The 27,350-nt window shown below is 45.6% G+C and overlaps 3 protein-coding genes and 1 non-coding gene across 4 annotated transcripts; 2 read left to right on the forward strand and 2 right to left on the reverse strand.

Moving 5' to 3' along the window:
• Nucleotides 1-66: 66 nt before the first annotated feature.
• Nucleotides 67-8,932, reverse strand: TCP1 (t-complex 1). The gene is made up of 12 exons (XM_030498789.1): nt 8,739-8,932; nt 7,204-7,289; nt 6,335-6,463; nt 5,663-5,760; nt 5,200-5,310; nt 4,318-4,499; nt 3,554-3,680; nt 3,060-3,235; nt 2,319-2,442; nt 1,212-1,404; nt 791-954; nt 67-368 (listed from the first exon to the last, which is right to left on the reverse strand). Exons 1-12 carry the CDS (start codon nt 8,809-8,811, stop codon nt 155-157), a joined length of 1,677 nt encoding a protein of 558 aa, XP_030354649.1. The 5' UTR covers nt 8,812-8,932; the 3' UTR covers nt 67-154.
• On the reverse strand, nt 7,797-7,932 carry LOC115614037. The gene has a single exon (XR_003993606.1). It is a non-coding gene; the product is annotated as a small nucleolar RNA SNORA29 (small nucleolar RNA).
• Nucleotides 8,933-9,066: 134 nt separating the features above from the next.
• On the forward strand, nt 9,067-12,527 carry MRPL18 (mitochondrial ribosomal protein L18). Its single transcript, XM_030498792.1, has 4 exons — nt 9,067-9,817; nt 10,603-10,783; nt 11,821-12,055; nt 12,318-12,527. Exons 1-4 carry the CDS (start codon nt 9,754-9,756, stop codon nt 12,387-12,389), a joined length of 552 nt encoding a protein of 183 aa, XP_030354652.1. The 5' UTR covers nt 9,067-9,753; the 3' UTR covers nt 12,390-12,527.
• Nucleotides 12,528-13,701: 1,174 nt separating this feature from the next.
• On the forward strand, nt 13,702-25,444 carry PNLDC1 (PARN like, ribonuclease domain containing 1). Its single transcript, XM_030498790.1, has 19 exons — nt 13,702-13,777; nt 14,175-14,232; nt 14,351-14,424; nt 15,596-15,629; nt 15,751-15,874; nt 16,572-16,660; nt 16,945-17,045; nt 18,196-18,275; nt 19,248-19,385; nt 20,210-20,279; nt 20,534-20,619; nt 20,839-20,894; nt 21,957-22,024; nt 22,859-22,912; nt 23,127-23,169; nt 23,744-23,843; nt 24,296-24,471; nt 24,623-24,721; nt 25,280-25,444. The coding sequence occupies exons 1-19, from the start codon at nt 13,702-13,704 to the stop codon at nt 25,350-25,352; spliced, it is 1,599 nt and encodes a 532-aa protein (XP_030354650.1). The 3' UTR covers nt 25,353-25,444.
• Nucleotides 25,445-27,350: the final 1,906 nt, after the last annotated feature.

Here is a 27,350-nt window from a genome sequence, read left to right on the forward strand (position 1 = left end):
CAGTGGAGCTTAAATTCTCGCTGTGAGGACTAACCTTGCTTTGAAAAATGTTTGTGCACAAGAACATAGCAGCAGCATTCAAGCACTTGTTTTATTAACATTTTAGTTACAAGAGTGGGAAATGTAAGTTAGACAAACATAAATAAAACCTAAGTTACTCTTCAAGCTCTCCAGAGTGAACTGCATCCTCGTAGCACCCTCTCTCTTCTTTAGGTTCAGGGTGCAGTTTAATAAGGTCATCAATTCGAAGAATAGTAATTGCCGCTTCTGTGGCAAACTTCAGGCTCTTGGTTTTGACCATGGTTGGTTCAAAGACACCAGCTTGCTTGTTATCACGAGGTTTTCCATTGATCAAGTCAAGACCAATCCTGCAAAGAAAGAGGCAGATGGAGAGGTTAGAAAAGGTAAAAAGAAAGTTGGGAATATGCTGTTCTGCTACTAGTTCCCAGTGACACACACACAAGACTGAAGAGGCAGAGAGAGGAAGTTCAGCAATAACCCACACCCTTTTTTCTACATGCAAATAAACCACAGAATGGTTTGGGTTGGAAAGGACCTTAAGATCATCTAGTTCCAACCCCCCTGCTGTGGGCAGGGACACCTCACACCAGACCATGTCACCCAAGGCTCTGTCCAACCTGGCCTTGAACACTGCCAGGGATGGAGCATTTACCAGTAATGGTAAACTTGCCAGTTTACTGAACTGTGAGAGTGGGGAGGCACTGGGACAGGTTGCCCAAGTCACCACCCCACTTCACATTTAGCAGCCTCCCCCCAGGCAGGTACTTGCCATTTCAGGTTTTTGCGATCTGGGTTAACTTGAGCCTCGTTGTGGAACGCTCTCAACTTCGCAACAAGATCCGTTGCGTCTTGAGCAGCGTTTACGGCCAGTGTGTTTGGAATTATCAGGAGGGATCTTGCAAATTCTGCTATCGCAAGTTGCTCACGTGATCCCTAGGAGAGGAAAAAGGTTTTAAACCCATTGCTGCAACAAGACTGGCAAAAGCAGGTAGGGGTTTTCACATGCAAACTAATTATCAGAGAAAGAAAAATTAACATCCTCAGTTTTAAAGCAGCATTTCCCACTCTTAAGATCATTCAGTTTTCACTGACCATGGAACCAGCTTCTAGGAGAATAAAATAAATGCTTGAAAATTCACACTGTGCTAGCCTAACACAGACACACTGTCACTTCTTCCTGCAAGACTTACCATGCTGGTTGCATAATTTTCAAGATATATTGAAAGTGCTGCCTCTACAGCACCACCACCTGGGACAACAGACTTGGATTCCAACACCCTTTTAACAACACAGAGGGCATCATGTATGGACCGCTCCATTTCATCGCACATGAAGTCGTTAGCTCCTCGCAAGATAATTGATGCTGAAGTACGAGCCTTTGTACTAGGGAAAAAAGGAATGAGGAGTCAGATGTGTTGAACTGCATGTAAATTAACTCTTCTTGCTAAAAGTTCTCTTCTGAAGCTAAGTTCAGTTAAGCCGCATTCCTTCAATGTTTAGTTTTCCCATCAAATCAGGGCAAAATGTAATTGGACATTGAGAAAATTCTCTCTTGCATAGGCATTAAGTGAGCTAATGACTGCCAACATCACAGTGTAAGTAGTCATGTTAACTGCCACACGAGCACCACGGTCAGCGTATTTCGTTCACACACAAGAGAGAGACTGCACGAGACTGAACACTGAGAAGAGATACTGAAGCAGTGGAAAAAATACCATCCGAGGTACATTTCTGTTAACAAACAGATACTTTAGTCCTCAGGAACCAGACGGCAGTGGCATACTAAAACTTCAAGGGAAAGTTTTATGTGTGTGGACAGCTAGTGAGTGTTGCTTTTCTTACCCATTAAACACAAAAAACTTCCAACAGTAACTGTCCATTTCACACTACCAAGTGGATGACTGATTCAACGAAACCAGCACAAATAAAGTGTCTTTATTACGAATGGTCAGATTTAGCTAGCACCACCTTATTCAGATTGAATTCCTCAGATAGTAACAGTTTCCCTTTACTGCCTCTCTAAATGGAAGCCAGCTCAGAAAAATATGTTTATGAACAGAATTGTAAATGGAGTCTATCCAGCCATCTGATTGTCTCACACATTATGGTTGATGAAACAGGTGTCCAGCCCCTGCAGAAGAGACTAAATACTGACACTTTCACCTCCTGTTTGCAGCGGACTTTCCCATGCACGTAACTACTCATGCTGAGATAGCATGGAAGTAAATAAATGGGATTTTACCTCAAACTCAGTTGAAAGTGCACACAAACCTGAGTATTTTAAAAAGGATTCTTACTTCTTGATTAAGATCAGCTCATCATCACAGATTCTCTCTTGAATCACTTCTTCTGCCTGTCCCAGCATTAATGCCTCAAAACTCTCCTCACCTTCAAGGTTTGCAAGGGTTGAACATATGGTGGCTTTAACAAAGAAAGAAGTGAAATTAGCCTTCCACGCCAGCACATCCTTTGCCGACTTCCCAGAACAGGCATACAGAAAGAACAACAGAGATTGAAAACAGAAGTACAAGCTCCTGTGCTTTCTCAGAATGAAAATGCTTTCCTGCAAATTTAAGAATTGACAGACATAAATCTATACCAGATTTTTTCCAGTATGTATTCAATGATTTAGGAGTTCTTTCTTGAACAATCTGAACAATGTACTTAACACAACTGTCCAAACAGAAGCTTATGAATGTGTGCTTAATAAAGACTTCTATATAAATACAGATTCTGGCTCGTTGCCACAGGAGGACAGTCTTCCCAGCGCAAGGCAGTGTTTTGTCCTCCTCCTCCTCACCCACCCCCTGTAAATCTTCAGCAGTCAACTCTTACAGTACTCATCTGCTTTGACAGAAGTCACTTAAAAGCTACAGTAAAGTTAAAAACGAAGCAGAGTGTCTCAGCTCTACTCATCCTTCCCTTGCATGTTAAAAAGCTCTATTTTCAAATTTAGCTCCTAATACCCTAAACAACAGCTTTTACTTAAAAGAAGGAAAAAGTAGGTGGAAAAAGGAGATGTTTTTATCTATACATACCTCCAGATGCCTTAGCAATCCGCTTAAGGTCCTTTTTTACAACTCTTCGTACTGCCATAGCACCAGCATCAACAAAGTATTTCAGACACATATCATCAATACCGCCAGTGGTGAGAATCACATTGGCACCAGTAGCCAAAATCTTCTGAATCCTTTCTTTGGTAATATCCAACTCTCTGCAAGCATAAAATCAAAGTTATAAAAATGTATCACATTCAGTCAAGTCATTTCCCAAAATGTTAAAGCAGAGCTCTGCAAGAAGGGACCATTGCACAAACATACTTGGATTTCTCAAAAAACCTGACTTAATACTAATTTTGCCCCCAGAAGTGAAGACTTTCACCATTAATATTTGGTATTGTTGGGAAATCTTAACATTTAAAACATTTTTACCTCTTCCACTCAGCCAAAGTTACATTGAGACACCTCAGCTGAAGAGACCGATAAAGCCTGTGAAGCCCCACTGTCCCAGTTACTCAAGCTTCCACACACACCTCTGCCTTATAAGGTCCAGCTTCTCAGGGTCCGAGATAACAACCTGAACACCAAGCTTCATCTTTGCTTTCTGCAGGCTGAAGTCAAGGCACGCAATCTTTGCATTAACTATTCTCTTGGTCATACCTGACGAGAGAAAAACAGAAAGAAAACAGATTCTATAAAATCAAGTTAACAGAATGTGAAGTTTAGCAGTAGACATTAAAAGTAATGTTACTTTCACATTTCAGATCTTTACCCAGTTTGCTTCTCCATCACCAGTTCTGCCCTAATACAGAAAAATGCTAATAAAGACTTTCAAAGAGAGATTTTCTTTTCAAATCTCTCCTGTGACCTGTTACCTTTTCCCAGACCCCATCCCCAAAATGGGCATGACCATGAAAAGCTGACCTGTACCAGCTTCACATCCTTTAGGTTACCTTATCACAACACAGCTCTGCTAAATGTAACAGTTCCCTATAAAACAGACATTGGCTCCCCACAAAAGAGGCACTTGTGTTCCAGAAAATCAGTCTTACCATGCTAATACTGAGTTAGGGAAACCACAGTACCTTACCAACACCTTGTGGATCACTGCTACTGGCTGGCAGACCCCAGCCTAGAAACCACTGGTGAAGCAGTAAGGTTTTTGGGGGTTCTTGTCTAATTGTTCTGGAATTGAAAACCCAGTGATTTGCAACTAATGCAATGAGCAAGATCCATGCAGACAGAGCCAGAGGACCGAGTTCACACAAAAGCTTTATGAAACGTGGCACGTTCTTACCCTGTGAGCCCACCACGCAGTTGAGAGCGTAACCGTTCACAAGTATGCTCTCCTTTTGGCTGCGGCCATGTGCCTTCAGAACATTAACTGAGTTGATTGGGTACCGAGCCTGACCCTTCTGGTCTGTGTATTTAACTGCCAGTGCTGCATCCACCACCATATTGGCAAAGAAATCACCATCACTAAAACGTTGTTAAGGTTATAACTGAAGAAAAAACCTAATATTATGCTTAAGGGGGAAAAAAAAAGTAAATCACTGACAGTGCCCAAACCAAGAGTCAAAAACTGTTTCCAAGAAAGAACTGCAGAAGGGTACGGGAGTGCAAGCTTTCTTTACCACTGCCTTAATTAGTGTTAATTTGTGTTAATTCTTAACATAAACACTGGTAAGAAAATTAGGACAGGCTAGTGTGACGCCTACGTTTTATGCACCAAGTTCCTTAACAAAACTACCTATCCTGTGGTCAGTCTGCATTCCCTTGTTAGCAGAAAAACTAAGAAGGCAGTGTTTTCTGTGACTATGGACTAAAATGAAACCTTCTTCCCTCTAGTTTCACTTCCCAGGTACTTGACTTCTGTAAGACATTCTTCCATTCATGCAATTCCTTAACTAGTCCCATTAACACGCAATGCTTGTTAACAAGGAAACAATATGCTGTTAAAGCTGTAGTCATGTCCCTAACCAGGTTTACATAAATCACAGGAATCCTGACGTGTTTTCCCATGCCAAAAAATAGTATCTGTGAAACATTTTTCATACCCCGTTATAAAAATGACAGCTTGAATACTATACCCCATTCATAAAAACCCCTGCAAAGGAAACCAGCCTAGCTACTTAAGCTCTCCAGTTCATCACTCTGTCTTCATCAAGTTAAAGGATACATTCCTATAATTTTAGAGGACATCGATGTTTTAGCAGCATTAATTAGGCAGTCCCTGCCCAACTCATCTGTGTTAATAATAAGATTTTCATTGATGTAGCGAACTGCTTCCCTGTAGAATAAAAGCAAATACCAGTAAAGAACTCCACCCCCCCAAAAAGACCAAAATCTTCCGTGTTTTCACTCCTGAATGTTATCTCAAAGAACACAGAAATAAAAGCAATTCATCTTCTGGGATAGGAACGTGGCATTTTTATGTGATTACAGAAACGTGAAATTAAAACAAAAGAACCTACAACCCCCCCCAACAACAAACATCTCCAACACCCCCTCAACAAGACCCCACATCCACTTTGCACCAAGAAGTCTCTATTAACGGAGTCACAAATACAGAGACACACAAAGAACACGCAGTTATTGTACCTTAAAGAACGCAATGTACTTCAACTGTATTAGTTTCTTACTTGCAAGCAAGTCGGTATCCACCGATAATGGAGGTAGGATGGATTTTCTGTTTCACTAGCTCATCTGCGTTTTTGAGAAGTTCTGCAGCAATAATTACCTGTTTGGAATACAAACACTAAATACACCTATTCCATACAAGCACAATAACTTCCTGTTGCCATTAAGCACAATTCAGAATCCCAAATACTTGTCCAAGTGTCTACTCAGTGGAAGCACTTAGAACTGTAAATAGTTATGACACCAGGTAAAAGACACAAGATTTTGCCTGCCCCTAAGTTGCCAAAAGTCTCAGGCAAGTTTTCAACACACAGTATCTTTATTAGTCCTTAGCACTTTAATTTCACATGGTTTTTAAAAATTAAAAACCTTATTTCAGAATCTATCCCCAAGCTTCAAGAAAGGAAAAAATAATGAGACCGCGCTATGCAAAGTCCCTTCCAGAACACCAGCTGCATATGAAAACCAGCACCTCTAAAAACCCCACAGATCTAAGTTCTTTGTTCTGTAACCTACTTTAAAAAACTGCTTATAGTCAGTCCTAACCTCAAGGTTTTTCATTCTGTATAGCTGATCAACACTGCACCAAGGCTCATAACAGAGAAATCAAAAGCCACACTGTGGTAATGAAACACTGACTTTTGGTGTATCTGCCTGTAAAGCTTTCTACGTACCACCGAGGTCGTCCCATCGCCAACTTCTTTGTCTTGCAGGTCTGCCAGCTCACACAGAACTTTTGCAGCAGGGTGTTCCACTTCCAGCAGTTTCAGGATGGTCGCACCATCATTTGTAATGGTCACGTCCTAATTTTCAGAAATCAAATGGGAACGTGAAGTATATTTCTATTACATTTTGACTATCGTGTTTCATTCATGCAAATGAATGAGTTAATTTTCTTTGCAAATTTCCATTTATTAAAACTATTTATACCAAATGTTTACTGCTGTTTTTTAAGCAGGAGTACCATTGTAACATCAGAAATGTTACCACTGTTATCAGACAAGTCTTCATGTTACAAAAACTCATCAAACATTTTGCACACACCGGATTAATAGTAATGCAGTGACTCACCCCTAAGACAGTATTTCATTACAGCTGCCTGTAAAATGGCAAACTTTCCTCATTTGCTTGGAATATTTTGAAGTATGAAATATTGCTTTAAAACTGGTCTGGTATTATTTGAGGTTTTTATTATTTCTCCTAATGTGGAAACCAAGATATGCAAGTCAACACCATCACAAGGCGTGACTTTAATGCTGATATTTATTCCTGTTAATTTGCCCAATGCTTTTCCAGGGGTGACAAGAACTTACGCGTAGAAAGGAGACAACCGTACCACACAAACTGCAGTAGTAGATTAAACCAAAATGATGTAGCATACATTACCTGACACTCGACTTCACCACAGCTCTCCTCCTACCCTCTCTCAGAACCACTGAAAAACCTGGGCATGTGCACAGCCAATCTAGTAAGCACACTAAGTGGAAGCACTTCTACACAGGAATACAAGTCCCCCGACACTTCTTAAGGAAAGCTGACTTACCCCAATATCATCCACCAACATCTTATCCAGGCCAACTGGACCAAGAGAACTCTTCACAATATTGGCAATAGCAGATGCTGCAGTAACTGAATAAATGAAAGGAAAATAAACAAAGTTTTATCTTTCCAACTTTAGGGTGATTTAGGTTTACAAGAAAACGTCCCAAGAACCTGCAATTCAGAAACCCGAGACAGAGGCCTAATTTAGGATTAGGTTTCAGTCCACCTAAACTAATAGCTGGCTGCTGCTAAACAACACAATCTATGCCAAACCCCACTCTTCCCCCTGCTCCCCGTAAGCTGGTTCAGCTAACTAATCTGGCAAAACCAACTGAACACAAGAAGGTTCATTTTCTGTTGGCTTGGTGAGGTGGAGGACACTACCCAGGATCAGAAGAGCAGTGGTGGTAGCTTAGCAGAGGTTGGTTTATTTCTTTTGGCAGCTCATGCCATGCAACTCCACTCTCATTTACTCCTCAGTTCCAGATACAGACCAGTATCACCATGTATCCATTACTAACACATCTTTTTGTCCCAATCACGTCTGTGACTGAAACAAAACACTTATGAGACCTCTCACACCGTAGCTTGTTTAAAAGGATGTTCTGCCAACTTCATATAGGAAAAAGATACAATCAACCTTTTCCTTCAGACCGTGGCAAGTTTTCCTTTATCCCACAAGCATAGCCACTTAATCTGGAAATTGAAAAAGTGGTAGTATAATGGGAATAGATACAACTTAGATCTCCACTTTGAACTTCGAACAATATAAAGGCTTTTGGTGTTGTTTCGGAGGAGTAATAGCTTTGTGAAACAAAGAACTATTATATCAAAGATGGCATTCTAAAGTAGAATCTCAGCCATAGATTAAGGTTGCTTTTATACTAAGTGTTCTGCCTATAGTATCATCAGAGCTGCCATGATTCTCTCAATAGTAAGGAAGCAGGTCTTCAGCTTCTTCCTTTGTCCTTTATCCACCAAGACCAGTCTCGAAATTCGCAGCCTTCCCTCAAGATTTGGGATAAAATCCTCAGAGACGTGGAATGTTTTTGAGAGCTATACAAGACACTCATCTTGAGAATGGTCCCCACTTTCAGACGCAGGTTATTTCCCCATGTAGGGGAGCAAGAAGCTTCCCCAAGGCCCCTTCCCCACCAAGGCTCCTCAGCCGGTCTGCGGGCCTCGCCGGCTCACACTCTTATGTGGTCGGGATGGAATCGAGCCGACCTCTGGTCAGCAGCGCCCCGCTCCCAGTGGGTGCTTCTCCCAAAGAAGCAAACGGCCGCGGGGTCGCTTCGCCACTGAAGCGCGGAGGAGGGCTGCGGGATCCCCCGTCCCCTCATGGAGGCTTCAGAGCGGCCCTATGGCCTGCAGCGCCCGGCACTGAGACACGCTGGCGGGGGAACGAGGCCCCTCCCGGACAGCGGCAGAGCTGAGGAAGCACATGGCGGCGGTAACGGCAGCGCCATGTTGTCTCCTTCCTGCCCCTCCCCGCACCGCTCCGCAAGCCCCCGCGGGCAGAGGCGCGGCCGTTACCGTTCTGCGTGCGGATGGTGTCGCCGCTGGTCCTGTCGCCGAACACAGCGAGGGGACCCTCCAACGCCGCCATGTTCCCGCCGCGCCACACGCAGAGCACGGGCAGCGCACCAAGCCACTGACTGCCCGCAGCGCCGCAAGGGATGATGGCTACAGCCCCCGCCCCCCAAAGCCCGGCGGAGGGGCGGGGCCAAGCCCTGCCTGACCAATGGCGGGGCGCGGGGCGGCCCAGGCTCAAGCCGCGATTGGTGTGCGCGGTTGAACGAGGGCGCCGCGCCGCGGGACAGGCACGAGCGCTTCCAGGAGCTTCTAGAAGGCAGGGCGCGCTCGCGCGCATGCACCGCGGCTCCCGACCCGCTCCCGGGCGCGGCGGTGTGTGCTGGGGGGAGGTTGTTCCTGCCGCCGCCGCCTGAGGGTTTCCCCTCAGTGTGGGATGGCCGCGCCTCCCGAGGGGTGCTGCGTTGTGAGAGCTCAGGGTAACCCTGCAGCGGGATGGGCGGCATCGCCCGCCCTGCGGCGCCGCTTGCGCCCGGTTCGGTAAACGGCAGGTCTACAGGCGATGCAGAAGCCGCAGTTTTGGTTTTAGTAGCGGCGGCTCTGACCGCTCTCCCGCGGCTTTGACAGGCGCTGGGAACGCGCCTCCCAGCGCGCGGCCGCTTCCTTGGGCCCCTTCAAGGAGGCGTGACCGCGGGGCGTGCTGGTCAGTATCTCTTCGCGCCTTTTTTCCAGAGGAGAGGGCGATTAAACACGGTCTCTGGGGTGAGGGGAGAGTTTCCTGCTCTGTTCCGTAACACGACTGACAGCACCACTCAGCTCCACACGAACCGCACCGCGGGTGCTCCGCCACACTGCGCGGTGCCCGGCGCTTCCACGGGACATCATCACCCACCGACGGAAGTCCTTAAAAGCCCACTTCCGGGGAAGCTGCCCGCCCCGCCAAGATGGCGGCGCCCAGGTGCCCCTGAGCGGAGGGGAGGTGACTGCCGCCTGAGGCCGTGGCGGGCGCCGGCTCCCCATGGCGCTGAGCAGCCGTAGCCGCCTGTCGCTGGCGGCCGCCGGGCTCCGGTTACATGGAGTGGGTAAGCTCGGCCCCCCTGCAGCTCGCCATGCCGGCCTTTCCCGGCTCCGCGTCCCCTGTGCTGCCGGCGGAGGGCCGCGCCCAGGGCGATGCGGCGGCCGGTGCGTTGGTGGGGCTGCTCCGCCGTGCTCGGCCTGTGCCGAGCACCCGCTTGTAACGGCGGTTCGGGCTGCTGTGGCACGGGGGCGCTGCTGGTGCGTCTCCGGCCGGGGCGGTCGGTCGGTCTGACAAGGAGAGGCCGTCCTCTGGAGGCCTGGTCTCTGGAGTCTCTGGAGAGGCCGTCCCCGTTATGGTGAGAGGTTCCCACTGGTTCTCTGCGCCGATAAGTTGTGTAGCAGAGTGGGCCTGGAAGCCTAACTCTAAATTCATGTTTGTTAGGTTAATTAGTGATGATCAGCCCGACAGGATGGCGGATTTGTACCTTGTTATTTGGTAGCTCTGTCGTTGGTTCTTTGCGTATTTCACCTTCAGTATTTTGTAAAGCCATAATCCTAGGAATCTTCTAGTCATGCCTGAATTTGTATTTTATGTACAAGCTATGAACCAGGCTTAAAGCTTAGTATACTTTTTTAGTCTTAGCTTATAGTTCATCTCATAAATTGGAGAAACTGATTGAGCTCTGGTATCCCATCTGTTTGTTGTTTGGGTTTTTTTCAAAGCAGATTTTGCCCTGCTAACTTTTACAAACTGCATCATTCTGTAATGTATTTGTTGTATTGTCTGCATTACTTTTAATTTATTCTTTTTTTAAGTCTCTGGAATTTTGTTTCTGCTTTCCCCGACAAGGTCTTCGTTTTGCATCAGCTACAGCCAGTGTCAAGCCTGAAACTGAAGTGGACACAAGCGAAAATGAGATTGTTGCCCCAGACTTCACTAACAGGAATCCTCGGAACTTGGAGCAGTTGGCTTTGGCTAGGAAGGAGCGTGGCTGGAAGACAACGTGGCCAAAGCGTGAATTCTGGCATAGGTGAGTCAGGAAGCCACCTGCAGAAATGAAGACTCGAAAAGAAAAATAAACACAAAATCTCCCACCCAAAACAATAACAAAAAACCCCACCTAAAACCAAATCCCAGAAACCCACCAGGTAGAAATTCTACAAAATACGCGTTTTGGGTTGCTGAATCAGTTGCCCCTTCAGTTATTCTTAATTAACAGGTATCTGCTGTGTTCAGAGAACAGTAGGCTAGCATCATGTGAAAGTTAGCCTATGCATTGAAGATCTTGCCATCTGTTGTCAAGGTAGCAGTAATTTTGCTTAAGCCAGTACTGTTTTAACTTGGGATTCTCCTACTTCTGTGCTGGCCATGCATCGTTGTTTTATTTGAGGCACCATAATAGTCTGTTTAGGGTTTTTTTTTGTTTTCTTTTATTAGACAATGCAGATTGCGTGTCCCCTGGAAAATAAGTTCATCTTAAGATGGGGAGTCAAAAATCATTTTGTTCTTGAGGAGAGACACACGTCCAGTTTGTTCATACTTGGAAATCTGATACTGTCTCAGTGCAGTAAGAAATAGTTGTTCCTGATGCTGTGGTTATGTGTTGTGGTTTATGAAGTACTGCTTGACCATGTGCCAGTCCCGACAAGTCGTTTCACGCTGTGTAAGCGCCAGCCTTTAAGAGACCACATAGCAAACCCGCCATCACATTCCTGCCAGAGCAGTTCCCCAGCTCACACATACCTGCACCACGCTGCATAGGTGCACAGTGCTTGGTTTGGGGGGCTGCTGGTGTGAGGCAATGTAGAACCATGCACCTGAGTAGTTGGGGAGAAGTTACTCTTGGGATTTCACTCTCTCGAACTGGCAATATGAGTCCTATTTTATGTCCTAACAAGCAAAGCCTAGATAACAAAAGCAGTATTATGAATTCATTATTAATAGTCATAGTATATTCAGTTTTATTTCATGAAGTGAGTCACTAATGCATTTAAGCATTTGAATGGTTCCTCTCATTACATCTGGAAAAGACATGGTAATCCCATGTTAGTCCTTTCTCTCACTCAGGTTACGGCTTGAGCGGACACAGCATTATGTAGAAGCCTTTGTGGAGCGCTCTAACGGGGATGTTGTGTTGTCTGCCTCTACCCGGGAGTGGGCCATAAAGAAACACCTGTACAGTCCCAAGGGAGTCGCAGCATGCAAAAACCTTGGCCGCGTGATGGCACAGCGCTGTTTGGAAGCAGGAATCAACTTCGTGAACTTTAAAGCTGTTATCCCCTGGGAATATCGTTGTGATTCGGCAAGTACCATCTCCTTACGCTTCTTAGGCTCTTTTTTCTTTTTAAGCATTAATTTTACTGCTCTTCACCATTAGTTTTTCTTTTGTGGCTTGACAATCCCTTCTCATGACACTCAAAAGGGTAGCTTTGGCAAGCTGCAGTTCTGTTGTTATGCTTCAGTGAGGCTGTTACCTCTGCTCCTCCATGCTACATGTCTCCACTGATATTTTGGTGCCAATGGCTTTTCTTCTTATTTATTTCTCTCTCTCTCTTTTAAACAAGATTCAGGAATTCGAAAAAGCTATGCAGGAGGGTGGTGTCGTTCTGCGTGAGCCACGAAGAATCTATAAGTAAAACGGAGAGCACTGGCAAAACTTCACAAGGGACGACGATCACTTCTTTAGGTGTGTGTGTGCCGGCACAGTGAAGGTTCAGAGCTGAAAAAGTTTGAACGTGGCATCTCATAATAAAATATTTTTAAGCGGACAGAAATGTGTCATTCTTGATTCTAAAATTATCGACACCTTTAAGGTTAGAATAAACTGTTACCATAGGTCAGCCTGATAGGTTAACAGAATTTACTTCAGAGTTCAGTGATGTTAAAGTACATTTTATTTTTAATATTTGATTTTGTGTTTATTCTAACTGAACTCTGCAAATGCTTATTTGATCCCTGTACACTGCTGGTCTAATTTAGCAAAATGCAGTCATGTTTAGATGTTTAGAACTGTAATACAGTTATGTGCTAAACTTGGTAAAAACATTAAATACCCCTAAACTCGCCTTTGCAGCTTTCTTGCAACCCTTGGATTCTAAGAGCTTAAACCTCACCTGTCCAGGAGGGAGGCTGCAGAAATGCCAGCTGTGGGGGAGTAAGAAGCCCCTTTCCCTCCGTCTGTGCCTGCCTGCTGCTTGGCCACAGACCGATGCCACGGTCCTGTCTCCCTGAGGCATAGGCAGAGCTCCTGGCTACATCCAGGCTGTGTAATCCCTGCAGCAAGTGTGAGCCCATCGGAGGAGCAGCACTGGGGTTCAGAAGCCAGCCAGGCTGGTGCGGCTCTGTGCCTGTGGCCCAGTGTTTGTAGACTCCACCGATTCCCTGGGCAGCCTGTTCCGATGCCTCACTACCCTTTTGGTGGAGAAATTGTTCTTAACGTCCAATCTAAACCTCCCTTGTGCAGCTTGAGGCCGTTTCCTCTTGTCCTGTCAGTTGTCACTTGGGAGAAGAGACCAGCCACCTCCTCTCTCTGTTCTCCTGAGCCTTCCTCAGACTAAACAACCCCAGTTCCCTCAGCCATTCTTCGTAAGACATTCTCCAGACCCTTCACCAGCTTCATTGTCCTTCTCTGGACCGGCTCCAGCAACTCTTCGTGGTGCTGTTCCATGATATCTAATAGCTCACAGACAGTGATAGCCTTTGTGTGATCTTTATTTCTGAAGACGGGGATGCCAACAGGAGCCGCCTCTGCCGCCCCTGTGTGCCAGGCCCTGCGGAGCGGCTCCGCAGCCAAACCTCCGCACCTGTCCGCTGTTGCCGCGCCCCGCCAGCTGCGGGCGCGCTGCCCGGCCCCTCGCCGCCACTCCCGGCCCGAGCGGCGCTGCCTTCCCCATTGTTTTAAGGGCGGGCCTGGGCCGCTCTCAGGCCGGGGCAGCGCGGAGGCCGGCCATGGAGGTGGGGGCGGCCGACTTCGGGCGGCGCCTCCCGCGCCTGAGGGGCCGTGTCCGCCGCGCCGCCTTCCTGGGTGAGCCGCGGTGCGAGGGGACCCGCCGGCTCGTACCGGTGCTCTCAGCGGCCCCCGCCCGGCCCGGGGCCCGGCCGTAGCGGCGCGGGCACTGACCATGAGCAGGCAATGGCGCTGCTGTGTACCGGCTGCTTTAGAACAGGCTGGAGAGAGCCCTCTCTGAGGTGCTGGGTGGGGGGCTCAGGGTGTTAGTTGTGGGAGACATAATCCAGAGGGTGAGGAGGTGGTGTGAGTGACCCTGTCCCTCATCCTGTCACAGGGATAAGGCAGCAGGAGAGTTCTTCACATAGAGGTTACGGTGAAGAGAGATGTTTCAGAGATCCTTGTCCCGATGCTGGCGAAATGCATGCTTCATTTTGATGTATAGTGATTTTGTGTGTTCTTTCTACCTCAACAGCCTTTGATATGGAGTTTACTGGCTTACATTCAGCTTCCCCACAAAATGACAAGCCCAGGTAAAGCTGCTGGACTTCAAGTGGGAGGGACGCTTGCTGCTCTAGCTCTGTGTGAGCCACCTGCGTGTTGCAAACCTTGTTTCCACACCCCTTCCCCCAATTCTGGTTCTGTTTGCAGCCTGTTTGATTCCCCTGTGGAGCGGTACCTGAAGGCCAGGCAGAGTGTGCAGCACTTCACTGTTACTCAGCTTGGTAAGTGCTGCTCTGACACAGACAATAACCTCCTGAGGTCTCAGCGGTAACTGGCTTTTTGCCAGCCGTCAGGCCCTGCAGGTAGCTCTGGTCTTAATTCACTCCTTACAGAGACATTCGTTTGCTGTGTTCCACACCCACACCCCCGATGTTTAATACTTTTTACTGGTCTAAAGTTAATATTTAAAGGTTGGAAGCTTTTAAAACAGAGGATGCAAGCAAGAAGTAGATGATGGCAGCTCCTGTTCAAAGTTGTGTCATATGCTATAGTGTAAGAGTAAGGGGACTATCAGGAAAATGAAGGCTAGCGTTTCTGACATTCCTAAAATAATTAAAAAAATCCACACGAGAACAGTCCTGTGCTGGTGGTAGAGGGCTATTGGCAGTTAAGAACCAATTAGAGGTCAAGAAACCACTTCCAAAGCTGTTTAAAATATTGTTTAAAGCCTTAAGATATGTAAGATCTTCATAGAATCACAGAATGGTTTGGGTTGGAAGGGACCTTAAAGCTCATCTAGTCCCAGCCCCCCTGCCACAGGCAGGGACACCTTCCACTAGACCAGACTTGCTCCAAGTCCTGTCCAACCTGGCCTCGAACACTGCCAGGGATGGGGCAGCCACAGCTTTTCTGGGCAGCCTCTTCCAGTGCCTCACCACCCTCACAGGAAAGAACTTCTTCCTTATGTCTGAACTAAATCTACACTCTTTCAGTTTAAAGATGTTAACCTTTGCCCTACCACTAGTGTGTTTCTTGGGGAATAATAGGGAAAAAAACCCCCAAATTAAAAAACAAACCCAATCCCCAAAGCCTAAGTGGTAAAAACCATGTTTCTGTCCTTTGTGGTGCCTAGCTCCTTCCAGGTGCTTTTGTAGTGTAGCTGGAGCCACAGACCTGTGTATGCATAGTTGGAGATTTTCATCACCAAATCACCTCTTCTCACCCATTGCTCAATCTATTTGCTATTTAATCAGACTTGACTCCTTTTCCCATTTAGCACTAAAAGCTTGCCCCTGTTCAGCTCGCAGGCCTGGCAGTTTATGCTGTTAATGATTTGCACTGTGACATTAGTGAATGGAAAACATGCACTCCATCAGGGGACCCCCACATCCCTTACCTACAAGACATCCAGCTAAACATTGCCATTTCAACAGAGGTTTCCCTCTCTTGCAGGGCTGGCAATATTCTCAAATGAGAGTTCAAACAAGTAAGTAAAAAAGCAGTTTTCTGTTACAATGAAGACGGTGAAGTTGAGATTTTATTCTCCCTCTTGGGAGGAGTTACTTCCAGTAATAATTTTCTAGAGAGATTTTTTCTTTTCATTGTAGGTATGTGGTACATTCATACAACTTTTTTCTCTTTCCTTCGACATGGGGGGTTATGGATGTTGAATTCACCCTCTCTGCATCTAGCATTCAGTTCCTGTCTCATTATGGCTTTGACTATAATAAGGTACGTAATGTCTCTGCCAGAAATCTAGAATAGAGGAAGTCTGTGCAATTACAGGGGAAATTAGGATTAATATTGCCAAATGCTACATTTCTGGGGTAAATGGCATCTTGCTGAAGTACGAATGCATCAGTAGGTTCATTATCAACAGGGAGAGTGAGTGCTGGTTTTTCTGAACTGCCATAGAGGCAATAACCTCATCCTTGTCAGGCTAAGACATTTCCCTATCTCAAAAATAGAAAACCTGTCTCTGGTGAGCTGAGGAGTTACTAAACATACCTCAGGGGGAGTCTTCACTAGCACCGAAGGTAGGGAAGTCTCGGTTTATCTGCTTTTTATGTATTGCCACGTTTCCCATAAAATTCAGTCTATGCCATCACAGAAGAGCACTGTTTAGGAAGTACTGTGGTATTTCAGCTCTTGAAGTATCTTGCTAAAGGAAAGGTAAAAGCAGAGCAAAAAAGAATGATTACAGTTGACAAAAATCCTTTCTTCCATACATAAACATGTCTTCCTTTACATAAGGATGGATGTTGGATTACGTGCAGTTTCTATATTTGGAGAGGATATTCTGACAATGAGGAACACCTGCATCATCCAAGTGTATGCCAGTTTTGGACCTGGCTCACCTGCTATTCTCTAATTTACTACAAGCAAGTCCAGGGAGAATAACCAGCCTGGCATTTTTCCCCTGCTTCAGTTCCTTAAAGATGGAATCCCATACATGAATGAGGCGCAAGAGAAGATCCTTCACCAGCATCTCTTAGAGGGTAGCAGGAAAGTGAGCAGGTGAGTGCTACTCAGAGAGGTGGCTCCTCAGTACTGACTGTTCACCTTCACTCTAATAACATTTTGTAGAAATACTAAAGGCTATTTGTCCAAATGCCTCGCTGCTAGCTGTTCCAGCGTGCTATGGTCTCTCTGAAGGAAGATTGAGATCCCAGGACACAGTCTGGAGAATTTGGGTGATTGTTGGGAAATGATGCTTTTGCATTCTCACAGCCAGGCACACAGCTCCATCTGTAAAGAGCTTTTTCTCACACTATGCCTCTTTCCTCCTGGTCCTGCTTTAGTGCTCTGGACAGGGATGTGCTGAAGAAAGCTATTGATGAAGTGACCTGTTGGGTAGCTGCAGCAGAGGAAGAAGAGACTATGATTCTGCAGGATCTGAGTGGTACGAAACAGGGTGCCTTCCTAAGGCACCTGCGGGCTCTGAGTGGCTTCATCACTTCACCTGGACCCCTGGGGCTGCTACTGTCTTTTGCTGCCTGTTCTTTTAAACTGCTCTGTTGAGAGGGAAAGCACCAGTTCCCATCCTGCCTTTACGTCTCTTGTGCCCCTGTCTACACCTCAGTTCCTGCCAGGCGTTCACCTCTGGGCTCTGCTTTTCTGCTCCGTAGGGACAGGTGTTCTTCCTGTAGTGGCAGTGGATGTCTAGGTGCTTGGAGCATGCTTTGTGGTAACTGACTTCCATTTTCTGCTTCTTCAGAGCAGCAACTGGAGAATCTGTAGTTGCTCTGAACCAGGACAACTTTTGACTTGTTTTAAATCCTGGATGATCTGGTTTTTGTTTGCTGTCATAGCCTTGGAGGAGGGAAAGGTTGGTCTCCTTTCAGGGTTTGTTCCCTCTAATGGAGCAACAGGAGCCTCATGGTGAAATATATGTGTCAGTGGGGATAAACAGGCTACTCACCCCCTGTGTTAGCTTTTGGGAGCATTATAGCAGAGCTGAGGAATTTGTGGTGTTTTGGAGGAGCTGAGGGACAGGGAATTATAGCAGAGAATGGTTTGTAGGTTTGCTTGCAGAAACCAAATCTTAATCCTCTAGGTCAGGGAGTAAAATACAGAAAAGGTTAGGGAGGACAAAGTATTCAAGGCTTTGTTTGTTGATGGTTTTTTGCAGAGTTTGAAATGCAGGGTGTGAGGGATGTGCTGGGTTTTGTATCTGCTCTGTCAGCTGTAGCAGACAGGATACTGATACTTTTAATAGTGCCTGGCAATGGTGAGCACCTGTGGCAAGAAAGACATTTACTTAAGTAAGCAGTGAGACTGATTAAGGTGTCTTTTTGAATGCTGTTCAAAAGAGGCCTGGGGTAGTTCCTTATCAGCTGTGGTGGGGGAGGAGGAGAAATGCATTGGTACCTCTTGTGTGCTTGGCTTCTGGGTCTGTTGCTCTGAAACCTTCCAAAACCACACTCAGTCTTTTAGAGTCGTAGCCTTTCTCCCTCATGTTTTCAGTTAGTTGTCTCCTTCCCTCTGTGTCCTAACAAAAGCTTACGTGACTGAAATGCTCACTGTGCACTTTTGTTTTCCTTTGGTTTCAGGCTATCAGATGCTTGAAGTTCAGTTGGTTCTGAGACAGGCTCTCCAAAATGTTTGGACGCAGTCTCTTGGAATCAAGAAGGTGAGATGGAAATGTGTGTGGACCTTTTGGAAAGATGGTTTCTATCTAGGCTGATAGGACTGGCATTCTTGCAGGGACTCTGAAATGTTGCTTGTACTTTTAATGATAAGGTCCAGGAGGAGGCAAAAACAATGACTAAGGAATGTCTGGGAAGTGTTGATTGTGGGATCCCAAGAAAAGGAATCCAGAGAACAGTAACTTTGGTATCTGTTTGTCCTGTAGCTAACAAAATACCCTGAGCTGGAAGTACTTGTCCTTGAGGCACTCCTGGAGGGACCCTCTCTGTGTCCCCAGACTTTGTTAGATCTCTCCTTCAATACCTCCACAAGGATGTACAGGGTTTAGCCTTTTATTGTGGTTTTCCTTTGCTGCCTTCTGCCTTGTAGTTGCTTTGCAGACTTTTACTGTCTGTTACGTGGCTTGCTGTTTTGCTATTTGCTATTGCTATTTTAAGTTTGGTGCAATATTTTCTGAATTAAACCTATTGCTGTGGACTTCTCAAAATATAGTATAAGTATGATACTAGGCAGCTGCTTGCAATAACATTATCTTGGTCTGATAACCAGTGTCAGCAGAGTGACTGATTTACTCAGCCTTCTCACCTGAAGCGCAGCCTTTGGGGATTTTGTGTGATTGCTGTTTGTTTCTGGTTTTTTGTGCCATGAACTTTCCACACTGGTGTCAAGTAAATCGGATTTTATTAATTTGTGCTCCAGAAAAACCTGTGGTAGGAACCATCCTCTTAATGAGAAGCATTAATAAGACACCCTCAGAGCAGGTCTCTTTTTGTTCCTGGAGCACTTCCATATGGAAAAGAAGTGGGACAGTCCTGAGGTCCCAGGGGATGCACTATTTCTTCATCCAGTGTAACCTGGAAGCTGAACTTGTCCTCAGGGTTGCTGAACGCCAGAAAGCAGTGTACATGCAACTGGCTGACACTAGGCTGAGATACCCAGTGGCTGCTCTTTTCAGGTAATGGTGAAAAAAGTGAATCCAGAGCGTCGTCGGCTTCTGGAGAACTCTCCTTATGACTGCTGCCAGAAGGAGCTCATTCTCCTGTCTGCCCGGGGCTTCACCAACCTCTTCCAGATACTTGTTCAAGCCAAGAAGGTAAAATGCTTTATCCCTAATCTCATTTGACAGATGATGGAAGATAAAGTAGTAATTTGTATTAAATGACTCGAGTCATTCAGTGTGATCATTCTCTTGTCAGTAAAACTGGGATTAATTCTTGGATTGCAGTCATGTTTAGAAAAAATGACTGTTAAACACTACATCTTACTGACCAGGTCCCACTCCCAAAGCATGCTCAGAGTTATGGATCCAAACACTCGATTTCCCTGTGCTACTTTTCTACTACTCCTGCAAACCAAGTGCAGCCAGGGTAGAGGGAGCCAGAACCCACTCTGCAATGTGTTTCTTGCTTCACTTGAGAAAATGCAGGAGTCTGCAATGTTAAAAACCCTTGTGTTACACAGCATGAGTCACCATTGAAGAAACTTGAGCAGATTCTTGCCTTTTGGGCAAGTTATGCTTTTCAGCATGTAACCGATCAGTTTACTGGACCATGTAGACCATTGGTGTGATTACATGTAGAAATTCTCATGTTCTATATGGAGATTATTAAATGAATTTAAGCTTCAGAAGACTATGGATGATGTGCATAGGCTGTCCCTGCCCTTGTGAGTGAGCCTATAAACCTGATGGAAGATTTTACCAATGTTAAGCTGAACTGAGAATCCACCTAGCTCCTTACATCCACTGAGAACAGAATGCTGCTGAAAAAATACCCTCCTCAGAGCCCACAGGTCTGATCTCCTGAAAGCAGCAGTCCTATGAGCATTGCAGCCTGCTGAGCGTGTCTAAAGTTGGTTATCTCGGAGCTCTCCTCAAAAATATGCTCCACTGAGCTGTTATGTTTGTTTTTCCTGTAGCCTCTGGTGGGACACAACATGCTCTTGGACCTTATGCATCTTCATGACAAGTTCTACAAGCCCCTTCCAGGTAATGCTGCACATAGCTGCTGTCCCTAGGCTGCTGCGTTTGCAGTGCGGATGGGACAGTGAGCACCATGGTCACTCACCACCCCAGCCACCCACAGTGCTTAGCAAGCAGCAGCACTAGTTGCCTCTTCTGAGCTCTTAACTGCTGGAGTGGTGCACTGTTCCTCCGACTTCACCTCTCTTTCTTATTCATTTACAATACCATTGGCCTTTCCCCACTTTTATGATGTTTTTCTCCACGTGTTTTGCTTTCAGAAAGCTATGAGGAATTTAAAAAGAACATTCACAACCTGTTTCCTGTCCTCATAGACACCAAGACTGTAACAAAATCCATATGGAAGGTGAGATGAAAAGGTCTTTTTGTTTGGAGTTAAAGCTTGTCTTTCACCCAGAAGAGAGGATATCTTTTCTTAGTGCCCTGTGGTTACAGAACTGTTCTCTGTTGTCCTGAGCCATTCTGATTTTTAGATCTCATTTAATGAATTGGCAGTAACAGTAAATGAGCTCACTTACTACGAGGTCTGTCTTGATTGGTTTTCTAACATGTTCTTCTTTTATAGAAATGTCGATTTCCTCGGGGATCTAGTCTGCTGGAGGTGTATGCAGTTTTGTGCAGGTAAGTGGTGGGCTATAAAGCCTTCAGCAATCCCTTTGTTGTGAAAGATATTTCAAAGTCAGTAATTTCATATGTTCATACTTTCCCTTCTCCCAAATGTTTTTCAGCTGGTTTCTTGTCTTTCTAAATTTAAGAGCAAATTATTTGCTCATCTTTTCTTATAAAGTAATTGTGGAGTAAGTTATTTGTTCTAAGTCACTTCTCATACCACCATTACCTCATTGGTCACAAGTTTGCCTTGCAGACACCCTTACGTACAGCTTTAGAGCTGGATGTTACTTATGCCATGTTATGAAACGAATGAGTGAATTTCAGTTCTCAGTGAAAATACACCCCAATTTCAAATGCCAGCTCCCAAGAAAGGGCTGCACTGAGCCCAAAGCAGCAACTAACTACAATGTTCAACTGGAGCACAATAGCGGATACCGTATCGCATGAGCTTAGCTGTGATGTGGTAGAGTTCTCTCTTATTTCTCCTGGTTACTCCTAAGAAGGAGATGTAAAATTAGTGCTTATGGAAAAAGCACTGTGGTTCTGAGGTCGGTTTATGGGGGATTTTTTGGGGGGTGAGGGGTGTGTGTGTATTTGTTTTCAGACTGCAGATTCTCAGAGGTCTTATGCTTACTTGTTCTTTCTTTTATTTCAGTCATTCCATGGATATCTGTTTATTAATCTATGTTCCAGAGTTCCCCATTCAAATAGAACCATCTAGAACCACCTAGTTAATCCCTTTCCTTGGAGTTTTCCATTGGGGTTTTGGTTTTGTTTTTTTTTTTAGTTCTGCTCACATTTTTTTGCATGCAATTGCAGCAAATTTGCTGCTTAGAAGGTTTGATTGTGGGAAGAGACTGAGGAAATGTTTAGGAGTTAGATGAATAATATCTACCAATTTTCTTCCTGAAAACTAAGTATCTTCTAGCCTTTTCACAGGATGCTAGCAAAGTTCCTCTTAAAGGCTTCAGTAGCTTTTCCTGAAATGAAGCCACAGCTCACTAGTGAACACAAACTTGTCTCTAACATACTGAGGAAAGAAAAACATCTTACACATCCTCTTGTCTTCAGCAGCAACCTAAATCCCAAGGATTCAACGTGCCCTGAGATAGCTCTTGCAAGTGACTGCTCAAGATATGGTATGTTTTTAAGCAAGTCTTCAAAATCAGGTACCTAAAAAGGGGTTTGTTTTACAGTCTGGATGTCCGCATGCAAACCATGAGTGAGTGCCAGTGCGTCTGCTGAATTTGCACATACACATTTTTGTCCAGACCTGAAGCCTGGGCTCCCAAATGTTCTGCATGTCCCTGGTAGCTGCCAAAGGTAATGCAGGGCAGGCTTACATGGTGCTGCTAGCACAAATGGCATTTACACTAAGCTGGGCTGAACTGAGCCTGGCTTGTGGCTATGAAGCATCGATAGCCCTTGGAAGGGGCAAGGGGAGGTGGGAAACAATGGTTCTGGAATGGGCGGTAGTGGGAGCTAATGGGAGGGAAGTCCCAGAAAGTCGCAGGAGCTCAGTGGCTGATGTGCAGGGTTAGTGGTGCTGTGTGTGCAGGAGATTGTGCTCAGTACATGGTGTGATACTGCCTGCAAGGCAGGCGTTTCTTGCTTCTCCTGGCAGCACAGGGCCTCCTTGTGTTTGAAATGCTTCCCATAGCATTGATAACATACGCAACGCAGTTTAGTTTAGATCTTTGTGAAAGTTTCTAATGTGCTTCTTGCTAAGCTTTTCAGGCATTCATGTAACTGCTGCTCTTTTGTTGGTATTGTTTTAAAATGCATGGTGGAAGCATAGACTTTCTATAGGGTGTAAAGGCCTCAAGGTGAGGAAGGAAACAGAGACAAGGGCGGGAGGACACAACTCCAAAACTGAACAGTGGATCTTATGAATGCTAGGACCCTGCAGTGGGGCAGTTTCCACAGCATGCTAAAGGTATTTACTCCTTTTTGGTTTTGTTGGACACTTACAGCTGAGAAGAAATCTCCTCACGAGGCAGGCTATGATGCATTTCTCTGTGGTTCAGGTAAAATGCCTCTTCAACACCTCTTCAGAGTTTGTGTTGGACTCAGAAATACCTTTCCCGCTCTGCAGCTCCATTGCATGCTAAGAAATATATTGTTTATATAGTCTGTTGCTCTTAGTAACTTAGCTGCACTTCAGTGAGTTTTTGCTTTCCGTTTGCTTAGTTATGTTTCTCTAGCTTTGTTCTAATGCCACCTCATTATTTCTCCTCCTAGTTCTTCTGAAGGCAGCCCATTTGCTACTGTGCAGATCCACAGAGTGAGTGATGTTTAAGTGCTTACTGAAAATTGCATTACATGGATGGGTCCTATGGGAAAGAGTCATCAGTTCGCTCTGGCTGACTTCTTGTTTTGCAGGCTGGCTTTCCTTTTGGATAAGAGAAAGTGTTACTGGAAATGTCACTGTCCTAATTAGATTTTTATTTTATACATCTGAAAGTAGTAGATTTATGTCAAAGCTGACATTTTAAAAATGAACTCAGGGGCCATGCGGTGGCGCGGAGGTTGGGAAATGGCACTGTGACTCCTTTACCCTTGAACTGGCTGTCTCGTGTTCAGTTCACTTGGGCAAGGGTCAAATCATTTTCCATTAGTTTCCATTTTTGATATCTGTGTGATTCAGTGCCTTCAGTTAAGTTCCTAAGGGGCAACTTCTCAAATCCCTTCCCTTTGCTTGCACTTCGCTTGCAGCTTTTTGACTTCTGTAGGAGATCCTAAGATCTGAAACATCTGTTTTGTCACTAGTTAAAGAGCTGCTTTGGGAGCTCTTGCTCCAGAGAGACTGTGTGGTGCTGGAGAAACAAAACTCTGTTCCATTTTGTTTTCTGATGTAGCGATGCAGTGGAGGCTGCTCCCTCTTTCCCTCAGTATCTCACCGTGTTAGCCGAGTACCTGAACAAAGTGAATTTCATCCGAGGTGGTGTTTCAAGCATTGTGCGTATGAATGGCAGGTCTGTGACCAGTCTGGGGGGTGCGTAGCTCAGTAGCCTGGTTGACGGCTTCATTAGAGGAGAAAAAATCCACCAGTGCCTGGGCCCACTTTGGCAGCAGTTGTCATCATACAAGTGACACAACTGACCTTTCAAAATGGCAAATGAGCTGAATTTCAGCTTTGTGGAATGTGTTTGTATTGTTACCCTGTAAGATGGCATTAGTCAGCTTACTCTGCTGATTCTCTGGTGGTTTCTCATTAACGGTGACAGTTTGCTTTTATGACTGATGTTTGAAAGGATCCTGGGACAAAAGAAACATTATCTTACAGCAGCAGCTGTGGTGTACAACCTGTCTTATTTATGTGCCACGTTTTGCATATTCCCTGTTTATATCAGTAGTGCTTCAACAGTATTTCTGAACTCGGATATGTCTTAGTATTGTCCATTTTCCAGAATTTTTCTGGGGAAGATACTCCCTGCCACCATCCCCCTCTCCTGGTTGTCCATGTCCGAGGCTGGCCAGGGCTGAACGAGAGGCAGATTTACCAGGAGTTCAAAGCTCTTTGTAGCTTTGATGTCAGGCGGCTTTCAAAGAACCAGTTCCTTCTGCTCTCCAATAAATTTAAGCAGTAAGTGGTGGGAAGTCTTATTTAGTCCCTTGAGCCTCTCTCATACAAACCTCCATCCCACGCTCCCTCTGTTGTGACAACCCTGTCCTGAGCTGAGAGATGTTTTAAGCAGCCTGCAAGCCGCGGCTCATCACATCTGCTTTCATTGCAGTGTCAGGCTTGTTCTGCGAGATTATAAGCATCACCCTCACCTGCGGATTTCTGTCTACCGCCACTGGAGGCACTCTCCGGGCGTGAACTGCCTGCTGCAGTGAGTAACGGAGACCGCAGGAACCGGGAGGGGGGAAAGTCTGCCTTTCGGGGTGCCTGGCCCTGTCACAGCAGCAGCCTGCGCTCTTGTGCGATGTTCTTTTGCCAGCCTTCCGGGAGAACAAGGGGTTCAGGAGCAGGCTCGCTTGCTGACTTGTGAGCTTTCAGCCCTGGGCAGCTGGACTTCTTCATCCAGATTAACTGGGGAATGTTACCCCATAGATAGCACAAAACTATGTATGCGCTGTCATTATGGGCAGAGGGTTATCTTAATGAGCTGTAGTTGTAGTGCTGGCTTTAATAAGCTTGAGGAGAGAGAGGCAGAGTCTCCCAGGGGCGGGATGGATGTGTTTTTTCTAGGGCAGAGTTGGTACTTCAATAGTAGTAGAGAATTCTAGATTTAAAGCTCATCCCTCTCCTGAGGTGGCGACAGCAGTGCTTGTGCAGGGTGAACTGCTGGCCTGACACAGGTTGGAAAACAATCTCAGTGCTTAATAAGAACAAAATTAAGCCCTAAATACAAGAAGCCTAACAGCATTTTATTATTCTTGCCCTATAGAGTCTCTGGTGTTGTGGCACTGTGGTCGCTCCTGGCCTTTGTACTCGGAGGAGCTCCTCGCTGCTTGTTCTAAAGGACTGCCTTACAGATGAGACATGAGGAACTTCTTGTGTTTGTCTATGGTTTGTTTTGTTGCACTTCAATAAATTATGATTAAAAAAGCTATCAATGGTGGTTTTAATTGCTTTCATGGAAATGTGTTTTCAAAGACGATGTGTTGCTTTCCAATTTGTGGTATTTTCTAATCTTTTCAAAGTATAGTGCCCCATGAAGAGGGGAGAGATGCTTCTTTCAATGCCTAATTTACTTTGATCCTCTGCTGGTTCTTCACAGCTATTCATAACCCCAGTTTGTTCCAAATGCTTGTGCTGCTGCCTAAAACATGTTTCAGATGAAGTTTGGGAAGTTATGAAATGAAAGAGGCTATTTTAGCTTCAGTTGTAAAGCAGGGGAAATGTCACTGTTCACCAAATGAACATGAGCAGAGTTGATGGAGCAACTGCTCTTGGGGCTCACGGAGGAAGCTGGGGAGTAATAAATACTCTGCAGTGCTGTCTGTGCCTTGCAGAGGTATTTTTTCAGTGGCAGCATAGCTGAGGATAGACACGGCTAAGTGAATTTATCAGCTTCCCAGCTGTAGAATACATCCGGGTCAGGTGAGTTGGCACACACTGCTGTTTGCTTCTAGCACACAGCATGTGAGCAGTCCTTTATCCAAAAACACCACAAGGCATGCTTTGTTTATGAGTTTCTCTGATAGAGCTGGAGTATTTGTCAGGCCGGGGACTGTGCTCTTCAGGACTTTTTCTTAGTAATTTCCTGCTCAAAAGCAGCCTGCTGATCCATGGCTTACAGATAATGGTCCCTAGATTTCATTAGTCAGACTTAATTGGACGAGTCCCATGATCATCTAATATGTAGAATCTGCCTTTAATTGACTGTAAGACAGGAGTTGCTGCAGGGGAGCTTAAAGCAGCAGCAGCAGCAGGGTATTGCACAGCAGCGCGGTGCTGCAGCGTGCCCCAGCACCATGTGCTCTCTGCTGCGAGCGGTTTGTTGCTCTCCAGGAGAAAAGGGCAGCGTGTCTTCAGCAGTGGCTCTCAAGTTCTGCACAGCTTGTGGTTTGCAGCTTCGATTTCACAAGCCAGCTCCTGGCCAGACAAGTGACTGACTTCCTGATGACCTTTTTAATCTTTTTTGTAACCCCTTCAGTGATGGGGTTCTCTGTCACGGTGTTCCTCCAAATGCCAGTGTGAGTACCTCCCTGTTTATTTTGTAATGATTTTTTTGTCTTTTAGCACCATTAGACACTCCCTTTATGTCAAGGATAGCGCAGGCTTTGTGTGTTATGTAGGTCACTTGCTCTCCAGAACCTTTTAAAGAGATCTGTCAGTCAATCAATCAGACATACTGGAGTCAATTTCCATCAAAGGGGATAGCTGGGGGCCAGTCTATCAGCAACTTCTAGCCGTGGGCACGGATTTGCAAGTTTCTCTGAACAGCTGCAGGCCAAGGTAAAATCTCCCTGAACAAGCCAATCTGGCTATTCCAACCCCAGCTCTTGCTTCTGCTCCAGAACAGGGAATTGTTACTAATTGAAGTTGGAAGTATCAAAAGTACTTCAGGTTATGCCTGTTCCTGCTTGTCTTCTGCACGGAGCAGGGGGTGCTTCTGACTCTTGTGAAGCCAGTTCAAGGTGGTGCAACCTGCCTTGTAACTCTGGCTCTCAAGAGCCCCGGGTTAAAGTTGCTGAGTGGCTCTGAGGGCTGGCAGCTCGGAAAATCAAACCTAAAACAGTGATAAAACCACAGCAACGTCCCTAGCAGCAGCTACAGCACACCTGCTCCTCAGCACGTGAGACGCTTGTACTGCAGTACTGCAAGGCTTGAAAGGATAATTCTAGCCCTCAATGAGACAAGATGTTAGAATTCAAGTTGTGAAAGTGCCCATTGAAAGTATACCCCTGCAAATGGAGCACTGCAGATCACAACATATCCCAAAACCAACTTAATTTTTGATACATTGGTTTTTATTTGACATGTACAAGATTAAATATGTGGGTCGAGATAGC

The sequence above is a fragment of the Strigops habroptila genome, chromosome 10 (assembly GCF_004027225.2).
Source record: "Strigops habroptila isolate Jane chromosome 10, bStrHab1.2.pri, whole genome shotgun sequence".
Taxonomy (NCBI): Eukaryota; Metazoa; Chordata; class Aves; order Psittaciformes; family Psittacidae; genus Strigops; species Strigops habroptila.